Source organism: Emydura macquarii, unplaced genomic scaffold (genome assembly GCF_026122565.2).
Source record: "Emydura macquarii macquarii isolate MOO-44397 ecotype Brisbane River unplaced genomic scaffold, CSIRO-AGI_Emac_v2 contig_3451, whole genome shotgun sequence".
NCBI classification, from domain to species: Eukaryota; Metazoa; Chordata; order Testudines; family Chelidae; genus Emydura; species Emydura macquarii.
The window spans coordinates 7,171,077-7,182,492 of record NW_027133588.1 but is presented as its reverse complement, the minus strand read 5'-3'; the positions used below and the strand labels follow the sequence as shown (position 1 = coordinate 7,182,492).

The window sequence follows — 11,416 nt, the reverse complement described above, 5'->3', positions numbered from 1 at the left end:
AGAACAGCCAAATAACAGTGGTAACTTTTAATCACTGCCACCTGGGCTAGAATCAAACTGGCACCTAGAGCTGGTTGAAAAACAGGACCATTTTGTGAACTTTTATCCCTTTTCTTAAAAATTCAATTTTGAAACTCCAATGTGTCAAAATTTCAAGTTTTTCAACCACCTCTACTGGCAACATAGAGGCAAACAGTGTAGTATTGCCCAACATTGTGCTGACCCAACCACAGCCTTGGTAGCTCTCTTTTGTAATGGTCCCAAAAATCTTACCCCCCTTCTTCAGAATACTTGTGCGCGAAAGACAGAATGTCAGATGCTCGTCCGCTGCCATCACAGACCACAACAGGGAGAGGGGGCTCTTCTCGCAGGCATTCCAGGACAATGGAGATCACATTGGGACCCCCTTCAACTATCAGCCCAACCACGGGCACACCTTGCCCCAGTCCTGTAAAACAAACAGGTGTGTCATTAAACCCCAAGTAGCAATGCTAGGGTTTGTTTCAAAGAGGTGGAATGCTGTCAATGTGTTTGAATTCTGTGTTATAGCTTCACAGCAAACCAGAGCAGCGTGGAAGCTTCAGAAAAAGAAATAGAGGGTGAGCATTATTGAATGATAGCTTGAAAGATATCGTCTATGCTTCTCCACAGCTCCACAGTCCCATGCCATCATAACGCAAGGTGACTTTCTTCAGTCCTGTTGTTTACTGTCTGTATATTCACACATGCGGTAGGTGATCTGTTTTGCAATCTCAGTTGCATGGGAATCTTGTCAGAATCCATCTGCAGATAGATCAGCTATGCTAAATATAATACCTTATTAGCCCAATTAATATTCTGATGGCTCCAGGCTATTATCTCCTGGCTCCTTTTGACTCATTTGTTACTTATACACCATGTTGTCATCAACATGACATCCACCTATGCTTTCTCCTAAGATAGACGCATTAATTTGCTCTCTGTATCATTAGGCTGAAATGGCTGGCCGATGTAAGAGACGACAGCTGAGCATCCCTTTGCTGTCCCTGCCTCACTATAAACTCCAGGCATAGGATGACAAAGGGAAGCCCACAGGTCACATGGTCACCGGAGTCTTGGTCCAATGATCACTTACAACCCAGGAAAATACAAGGCAAAAAGCATGGTGTGAAATTTCATGACCGGGAGCATTTAGATCAAGTTCTTAATTCTGTAAAATGATCAACTTTTCATAAGGAGGTTGAGAGATTGTGAAAGGTACCACATAAGCAACACTGTAGATTTAATTCCTCTCTCTGCAGAGCAGGTACAGCATGGACAGCGGAAGCTCAAGCCTCCCCACACTTCCCCACCAGTGCATCCCACCTCTGATCTGGAGGGATCCCAGAGACTGGTTCATGCCTTTATGCCCAATCCTTAAACATCCCTGCGCAGAACAAGGGTGCCAAATAGTGCCACAAATGGTGGGTTTTGTTTTTTTTTTTTTTAAATTATGTGATCACTAGTAACTGGACTGAGGCTCCCCACCCAGCATGCTGTTAACTCCTGTACTTTATCAGATCCACAACTTTAGTTTTATAGATGGTGAAATGATCAAACACCAATTAAACAAGAAAGGAAGCAAACCAAACTGCAAAAGGGTATAAAAATAATTTACACAGCACATTTTGCCTCTCTAGCCCTAAATTTCCTTATCTCTCATGCTGATGCTTTTTTTTACAAGTACTGCACGCTTCCCAGCACATCTGCAGAAGAAAAAGATGACAAAAGCACAGCCAGATTATCCTCTTTAGATAGCTCTGTGTGTGAGAGACAATATGACATGTGTCTCAATGTTCACTGGCAAAATGTATTATTCAGGCCACGTTCAGTTCATTCAGCCTATACAGGAGACAAGCAACAGCCTAAGCAGTTCCAGAATGTTTTCCGTTAGCTATCCAAACAAAGGGTGCTTTAGCCTTTACCTGACACTCTACTCTGTTCTTCTGCTCTGTCTTTTAATACCATTTAAAAATCCAATTAGTAGCTGCTATACAGTCCCTATGCCACTACTATTTTGAATTGATTTCCTGTTATTTTTAAGAAATGACAATCCTCGGAAGCTCTCAGTGGCTATCAGCATTACTTGAGATATCAAAATACTAACATTTATTTGAATCATAGGAAGGATTTTATTTTTTAATGTCTTTTTTAAAATCATCCTATTTTTTCAATCATGAAATTAAAAAGCCCCCTTTACATATACTAATTATTATTGATTTGAAAAGTAGTGGGCCAAATTCTCCTCTCAGTTACACTACTGCAAAAGCACTGGGCATCTGATTGCAACTGAGAGAAAAAATTGGCCCACTAATTGAAGAAATTGAGATTCCTAAAAGGTTCAAAACCAAAAATCATATTACTTCTGTAAAACCAGATTTTCTGATCCCAAATCTCCATGTTCTCTGAAATACACATCAAAACCAAAATTTAGTTTTACAAAACCCTGGTTTTACAAAGGTTTCAGATATTTCATAAGACCTTTATGAAATCATGGGGTGTCAGAAAGAGAAAACATTATTTCATGTTAACTTCTTTCTCTCACACCTCCTCAAATCCCCACCCCACAAGATCACAGACTACTTAAAAAGTAGTGTCAATTATTAATGATGGTGTTTTTCCTCCCACTGATTTTTGGATTAGGGGAAAAAATCAATGATTATTAATATTTACTGAATAAAACTGAGTAATTCCAAGACTAGTTATTCCTGCGACAGTTTAGGAATCCGTACCTGGTGAATGCCAAATTCTCAAACTCAGGAGATCTAATTAACATTTTTATTGTCATTTTAAAAAAGTGTGCCCATTTCCAGTCCTCAGATAATAAGCCCAAGAGACTCAAACTTCAATGATATGTCATGTCTGAAGAGGCGGCAGGGAAATTTTAAAGCTGACATGTCGATGAATGCCGTTTTCCTTTTGCCCTTGTCTCAGTTGCAGATTCCCAAATCGGCCTCCTGTTTTGAGACATTATTAAATCACTATGCATTATTTAAAATAAAAATAATTGCTGCTCGGCAACCACAGGAAAACCAGCCCAGTCAGCTCTCTCATTTATATATCTACTTTTTTTATATAAAAGTTTTTCAAGCTCAGGATGCTAGAGAAGGTTCAATGGAGAAAGAAATAACTGATCAAGTCTTGAGAGAAATCATATAAAAGGCATCTGATAAATGATTTAGAAATGGATAATGGGGAAGAAATAAACATCAGATCTGCATGAAACTTTACACATGAAACCCATAAACTGGGTGAGATTTGCCTGGGTTGGAGATTCATTAAAAATCCAATTCTCTGGTCACGTTCATTAGAAGATTTTCAGAATTTTGACTGTGAACATCAAAGCGAAACTCAAGGGATTCAAACCCAAATAAAGAGAAATAAAATATGTTAGCACGAACTTTTGGAAACATGAACCACAGCTATTCACAAAATGCTGGTTAACAGGAATTAGATGAAGCTTGTGTATTCAGTGATGCCTCTGCACATTGTCTAAGAGTAGACAAAATATCTTGATCTTCCTTTTCCTTCATGACCCTACGTCACTTTAGGTCTTGTGTCATTGGATTTCCTTCTCCCTATTATTTCTCCCCTTCCCTTCCTCTTTTTTCTGATTCTTACTCTTCTAGGTTTCCCTCCTGTTAGATTCAAGCTTTCTGTGTTAAGTGGCAGCAAATGTTTTTGTTCCAGTTACACTGATCTGATCAAATTTCAGTCTCTGGTCAACAGCTGGGAGAAAAATCTAACTTTCAGTCCAACCAAAATATTTTTTTTAAATCCACTTCATTCAAGATATGTTCACAGTTTGTCTAAAATCTCCCCCTGCACTTACGTGTGTTAATTTTCTGAAGGGAGATGTGTTTTTCCAGCTGACGTCGCAACTTAACTTCAGCTCCGTATTTACCAAGTGTGCCGTTGTCCGCCAGGATGAAGTGTGTATGTGAACTGTTGAGCACGCAGAGCTTACTTAGAGGGTTTGACATTGTTTGGTAAACCCTTGACACCTGTCAAAACGATACGTGCATAAAGATGAAAAAAATGGCTTTACTTGCTACTACATACACAGGTAACCAAGAGAGTCATAATTTTCAACATAATGATATGCAGCACCAGGAAGAGAATCTAGCAATAGAGCCTTTATCATCTGAAATAAAGAAGAGCCTGTCTTTAGCTATCCATCCAGTAACTAAAAGATCTCTCACATGCTCCCTTACAAATGCTAAACACCCTTTCCATAATCATTGTACTATGTAGTTCCCTCATCCAGTTTGACGAAATTTTCTCCTGAACACCTGGAGCCTCCTGTAACTCATATTCAATGAATCCATGGTTGCCTACAAAACTCTCAGCATATGTCATTGGGGTTAGAACCCAACACTTTCCATTACACAAAAAAGACCCCTGCTGCTTGCACTAAAGTAGTACCTCTTTAGCTCCACACACGATACTTATTTTACGTTGATATGGCAGCAAGCGAAATGTATATATAATAAGTATATCTTTATCGAAAAAACATTCTCAAGAATAATCAGCTTCCTAGAAGGACTCATATATTACATCTGTAGATGTGCTGAAAACAGAACACGTTTCATAGCTTGCATGAATGGTCCTTAGTGTCATCAACAATAGCCACTTGAGATCACAGAGCCATATGCACTATGTTGGAATTCAAGAGTTAAATCAACCAACATCTATTAACCCGCAGGACGCTGATGACAATTATTCCTCTCTCATGTCTCCACTGAGGGACTAAAGGTAAGTTATCACTTTCAGCTTCTTCCTTTCCTCTCTGTATATGGAGCAGATGCCACTTACCTGCCCAGCTATTGTTACCTTCTTCCTCCTTTCCTCAGCAAAATATTCTGAGCAGAATCGGACTGAAAATTAGTGACAATAATGTACATTAATTTTAGCTCTAGAAATATTCTGGAAATGAGGAAGGGGGAAAGAACTGCAAAAAGATGAAACATGCATTTTGTTACACAGTTGATGTCCCACTACATGAGAGTTTTCTTACAGAAGAGACTTACATCTTTTCCAATCAGATCCTCCTTATTTTCCACAATACCCCATGGTGCAATTCCTATGGCACAGATTCGTCCTCTGGACTTGGAAGAATGATCTTTCAAGGCATCTCCCACATGGCGAATTACACCTACAAGTACAGTTCATTTAAATTCATTCTTGACACTTTAGAGGCTTATGCTAAAGTGCTGACAGGTACTTAGCTACTATTTTCAATCTTTATACTAATATATTTGAAATGCACATATTTTTAAACTATTTTCAGAAAACTCTAGTGTCTGATAAAGCATCTTTTAAATAATGTGCTTTGAAATAAAAAAAATCCTTAAAATTTTGTTTTAATAAAACAGTTTTCTGTTTCCTTGCTCCATGCACAAGGATCTTCACAAGCAAGGGGGAGAAAGCACTATAAAATACACAAACAAAAACAAACAAAAATAGAGAAAAGTATATTTTGCTAAAATTTTTCAGTTCTAGCAATCTTCGGTGCTACTTGTAACTAAAGGAGATTTTTTTTTTGGCTGGGAAATGTGAGTTTCAAGTTGACAGAGCCCATTTAAATATAAAAAACGTAAGATATGAGTGAAAAATATTGTTATAACACTGCCCCCATTCTACATTGTCTCTTCATTTTGTTGACACATTTACAATGGAATAGCCTTTCAGGGGAATTGATGGAAGAACCATTGCTTGAATAATTTATAACTGAATTGGACAAAGCACTGGGAATATACTATGGAAAATAATCCTGCATTGAAAATGAGATGGGTCTAAATGACCAAATAAGTCTTTACCACTTCTGACATCTATGATTTAGGATACACCTGGAACGGTCAACTTTACTTTAGCTTGAGGAATTGCAATAATTTAGATACTACATGGAAGTCCCGGAAATTAAAATGAAACAGTCAAAATTGAAGCTGAGGCAGGTAACTCTCCCTCCTATGAGGAGCTGCACTTAGATTACACTTAGTAGTAGCAGAGCCCAAAGAGAGAAACCATCCTTATTCCATTTGCCTTCTTAGGCACTGATCTTATATTGTAATGTGTGTGGGTGAACTCCTGCATCCTCATTAAGCCCCACTGAAGTCATTTCAACCCCAGTCCTGCAAAGACTCATAGTAGTTGCTTAAACTGACACACTGTGATTAGTACCATTGGCTTCAGTAAGACTATTCACAGTGTCTCAGCTTAAGCACGTGTAAGTCTTGGTAAGATTGGGGTCTTTTTTTGTGTTGATATGGCAGCAAGCCAAATGACAGATATCTAATAAACAAAACATTTCTTTATTTAAAAATTGTTCTCATCAAGAGCAATTAGCATCGTACTTTTGTGAGGGTCTTCGGAAGACGTGTAATATATATATATATACACCTATGAAACATCTGTCAAAGAGGCTCCACGCAGGCACAGAGGTCGGCCTGCATGCATCATAATGCGAAATCAGGGCCTTAGTTCATATAGTTTTCTATTAAATAACCAATTGTAAAGATGTAGTGTAATTAAAAAATCCATCATACACTACATCTGAATATTTGAAAGCTCAGTCAGTATCAACACAGCACACCTCAAACAGGTTAAAAACTGGCTGACAGACCTCAAAATGTAATTGTAAATGGGAAATCATCACTGAGTATATGTATTTCTAATGGGATCCCACAAAGACTGGTTCTTGGGCCTATGCTATCTAACATCTTTATCATCACTGATAAAGTTTGCAGATGACACAAAGATTGGGGAAGTAGTAAATAATGAGGAGTGGGTCAAAAAAAATAAAATAAATCAGTGGGACCACTGGACAAACATAAGAATGGCCACACTGGGTCAGTTCAGTGGTCCATCTAGCTCAGTATTCTGACTTCTGATAGTGGCCAATGCCAGGTGCTTTAGAGGGAATGAACAGAACAGGCAATCAAACAATCCACCCTCTGTTGTCCACTCCCAGCTCTGGCAAACAGAAGGTCTTCTTATGGATCAGTGACTGGTTAAAAGACAGGAAACAAAGGGTAGGAATAACTAGTCAGTTTTCAGAATGGATAGAGATCAATAGTGGTGTCCCCAAGGGTCTGTGCTGGGACCAGTACTATTCAACATAAACATAAATGATCTGCAAAAGGGGCAAAGAGTGAGATGACAAAGTTTGTAGACGATACAAAATTACTGAAGATAGTTAAGTGTAAAGCTGACAGAGAAGGGATCTCACAAAACTGGGTGAGTGGACAAGAAAATGGCAGATGAAATTCAGTGTTGATAAATGCAAAGTGATGCACATTGCAAAACATAATCACAACAATACATATAAAATGACGGGGTCTAAATTAGCTGTTACCACTCAAGAAAGAGATTTTGGAGTCAATGTGGATAGGCCTCTGAAAACGTCTGCTCAGTGTGCAGCAGCAACCAAAAAAGCCAACAGAATGTTAGGAACCATTAGGAAATGGATAGATAATAAGACAGAAAATATCATAATGCCTCTATACAAATCCAGGCAGGCCTGCCAACAGCAATTTGGGGTCCCAGGGCAGAACAGTCAATGGATCCAACTTCCCTAGAAAGGGAGGGCTGAGGTTTACGACCATGCGCGTTGGGTGAAGCTTCCTCTTGGAAGGCTAGCTCCCCATCCCACCTCTTCCACCCCCATCCCTGCCCACACTCCGCTCCCAGGCCCCACGCCCTTCCCCAATCGTCCTGCTCACTGCCACATCCCTCCCCCACCGCTCGGTCCCCCTCCTCTCTTCCTCATCCTTCTTTCTCCCAGGTGGAGAGCGACAGTGTGGTGGGAGGGGCATGAGTGGGAGGGGGGAGGAGGGATGTGGGGAGCGACGGCAGGGGGGCTGAGCGGGGAGGAGAGATGCGGCAGCAGGGAGGCCAAGAGGGGATGGGGGTGTGTATGGAAGAGAGGATGGAGGCCAAGTGGGGATGGGGGGAGAGACAGAGTGGCTAGCAAGAGAGGGGGTGGAGCCAGAGCCTCAGGTGGAGTGGGGCCCAAGGCAGAGCAGGGATGGTCTATGGGCGAGGCCACAGGTGGAAGAGGTGGGACAGGGAGCTAGCTGCAATGATGGGAAGTTTCACCCGCTGCCAATGACCCGGGTCCTTTTAAAATCGCCGGGCCCCTGGACAATTGCTACCTTTGCACCCCCCCATCGGCAGGCCTAAATCCACGGCCTATCCACAGCTTGAATATTGTGTGCAGTTCTGGTCACCCCATCAAAAAAAATTAGAATTGGAAAAAGTACAGAGAAGGGCAACAAGATGATTAGGGATATGGAACAGCTTTCATGTGAGGAGAGATTAAAAAGACTGGAACTGTTCAGCTTAGAAACGGAGAATGTATTACAGAGGTCTATAAAATGGATGATATGGAGAAAGTGAATAAGGAAGTATTATTTACCCCATCACACAACATGAACCAGGGATCATGAAATGAAATTAATAGGCAGCAGGATTAAAACAAACATAAGGAAGTACTTCTTCACACAATGCATAGTCAACCTGTCGAACCTGTTGCCAGTGGTTGTTGTGGGGGCCAAAAGCATAACTGGGTTAAAAAAGGAATGAGATATGTTCATGGAGGACAGCTTCATCAATGGCTATTAGCCAAGATGGCTAGGGGCACAACCCCATGCTCTGGGTGTCCCTAAACTACCAAGTGTTAGAAGCTGGGACTGGATGACAGGGAATGGGTCACACAAAAAATTGCCCTATTCTGTTTACTCCCTCTGAAGCATCCAGAAGACAGGATATTTGGCTTGATGGACCATGGGCCTGAGCCAATATGACCATTCTTATGTTCTTAAGAGGACAGGTGACTGATACAGAGCAATCTGGATTGCTTGGTAAACTGGGCCAAGCCATTTGTGTTTCAGTACAGTCAAATATAAAGTCATAATATCCAGGAACAAAAATTACAGGCCATATTTATAAGATGTGGGTCTCTATCATTGGAAACAGTGACTTTGAAAAAGACCTCGGGATCATAGTGGATAATCAGTTGAACATGAGCACCCAGGCCAAAGGGGGTTAATGTGATCCTTGGATGTATAAACAGAGAAATCTTGAGTAGAAGTAAGATAGGCTATATGATCACTAGTACAACTACTACTGGAATACTGTATCCAGTTGTGGTGTTCACAATTCAAGAAGGATGCTGAAAAATTAGAGAGGGTTCAGAGAAGAGCCAGGAGAATGATTCAAGATTGAAAATCATGCCTTATAGTGAAAGACTCAAAGATCTCAATCTGTTGAATTTGACAAAGAGAAAGTTAAAGGGTGATTTGATCATAGTTTATAAATACCAACATGGGGAACAGAAATTTGATAATAGAGGGTTCTACAACCTAGCAGATAAAGACATAATTAGATTCAATGACTGGGAGATGAAGCTAGACAAATTCAGATTAGAAATAAGGTGCAGATTTTTGACAGGGAAGGTACAAAGTTATCAAATGTTGTGGATTCGCCATCACAGGAAAATTTTAAATCAAGTGTAGATGTTTTTCTAAAAGATATGTGCTAGTTCAAACAGGAATTAGTTCAGGGAAGTCCTATGGCTTGTGTTATGCAAGAGATCAGACTAGAGGGTTTCAGTAGTTCCTTCTGGCCCTTACATGTCTTCTACCACTGAGAAAGACAGTATGTAGAAACATTTAATCCATAAATAAAATTCAGAAGATGGTAATTTCTTACCAGTACTAACTCCTCCAGTGAAAATCCAGGCTCCTGTCGTCATGGCAGCCTTGATCAGGCCTTTTCCAAATACCTGTTTCAATTTAGGTTGCAATTCAAAATTCTGGAGGCCTCCATGGACAGAGATTAAAAGTTTGGGAAGTTCCAGTTGCCAGTCTTTCACCATGAGATGAAGCAGTGAATCTGGTTTGGTGTCATACGACACACGGATATACTGCAAAATAGTTTATAATAGTGACTTAATATTACCATGCTATTTTCTTTGTTTTTTTCTTTCATTGACTGAGAATTGAGGAACCATCAAGTCTCACATGAGCAAGGAAGGATTTCAATGCTTTTTAAACACTGTATCAAAGTTTCTATATTGCGTGTAATAAGAAGAATTAGTATGCATTGCTCCACTGTTGAGGAGCCAAGAACATGCCATTTATTACACAGGGAACAAATATCGAATAATAGTCAATCTAGCAGAGAAAGTTATAAAGCACGATTCCACGGCTGGAAGTTAAAGTTAGCCAAATTCAGACTAGAAATAAGGCAAATTTTTAGCAGTGAGAATTAACCACTGGAACAATTTACGAAGGATTGTGGTGGTTTTTCCACCACTGGCAACTTTTAAATAAAGATTAAATGTTTTTCTAAGAGATATGCTCTAGGAATTTTGGCGGGGGGAGAGTTCTGCGGCCCATGTTATATGGGAGGTCAGACTAGATGATTACAGTGGTCTCTTCTGGCCTTGGAGTCTATGACTCTATTAAATCTTTGAATAAAACTGGTGCCCAGTTTAAAAAACCCAGCTTGTGTTGGAAAGCGGAGATACAAAACTCTCATTAAGAATTTGAACTGGGGGAAATTACCTCCCTAAAAAAGATCAAGATGTTTTCTTTGGTTCATCCAATTCTGGTTTGTCTACCAAACAAGAGTCCTCATCTACATAGCCAGTAGTAGGTTTATGCATCATTTTATCCTGTTTCATTGTTTTGTTAGTTTTTCTACCTCTGAAGCATTGGCTTTTTATATTATATTTACTTAAAAAATCATGACTTTATGGTAATTTCTTTTTAAACTACTGACATTCTATTAAATGTGGATGGGAGAACCACGTGTGCTTGTTGTTTTGTAACTTTTTTCTTATTTTATCTTTTTTTGGTTTTGCAATATGTTGTTCTCCTTTGCATATCTCATTTGGCAGTCTTACAGAGAGGCCATGGAACAAATGTGCACAGGGACCAGGAGTGGCTCCTTCCAGAACAGAGATCAGGCACAGAGGAATGTTTGAGTGGAGAAGCTTAGATTGCGGCTACATATATTATACCTGCTCTCTTGAAAGAAACACAGGACTTTAGTCTCCAACATTGTCAAACTTGGATCAGGCTCTCAATGATCTGAGGATCTAGATGACAGATGTTTGTATAGTATGTGTTCTGTTCCTTACCATGGCCTTATTTGAATGTCCACCTCCCTGGAACTCAAGATTTCCATAGGCATCTGTTGGACATGTTTGGGTGTGTTTACTGACGGACCACTTTTCTGGCTGAGGTTCCAACTGCTTTGTTTCCTCTCCATTTTTGTTAGATGTTGTGCTTGGGGGTATTGGAATATGTTGACTAATAAGCTGGCCACAGCAGCACCTGAAATCAAAGTTAGACTTTGCACTGATGATGAACATATTGTCTCCAATACCAGA

The 11,416-nt window shown here is 39.9% G+C and overlaps 1 protein-coding gene across 1 annotated transcript; it reads right to left on the bottom strand.

Annotated features, from left to right (window-relative positions):
- Positions 1-269: 269 nt before the first annotated feature.
- On the bottom strand, positions 270-11,208 carry LOC137144448 (transient receptor potential cation channel subfamily M member 1-like). Its single transcript, XM_067534771.1, has 5 exons — positions 11,165-11,208; positions 9,730-9,943; positions 5,049-5,173; positions 3,851-4,022; positions 270-448 (listed from the first exon to the last, which is right to left on the bottom strand). The coding sequence occupies exons 1-5, from the start codon at positions 11,165-11,167 to the stop codon at positions 270-272; spliced, it is 693 nt and encodes a 230-aa protein (XP_067390872.1). The 5' UTR covers positions 11,168-11,208.
- Between the last annotated feature and the right edge of the window lie 208 nt (positions 11,209-11,416).

Coding starts and splice junctions, on each gene's coding strand:
- LOC137144448 (XM_067534771.1), bottom strand. Junction 4,023..5,048: donor AGGATCTGATTGGAAAAGAT/GTAAGTCTCTTC, acceptor TCGTTTTGACAG/GTGTCAAGGGTTTACCAAAC. Junction 449..3,850: donor CCTTCAGAAAATTAACACAC/GTAAGTGCAGGG, acceptor TTTGTTTTACAG/GACTGGGGCAAGGTGTGCCC.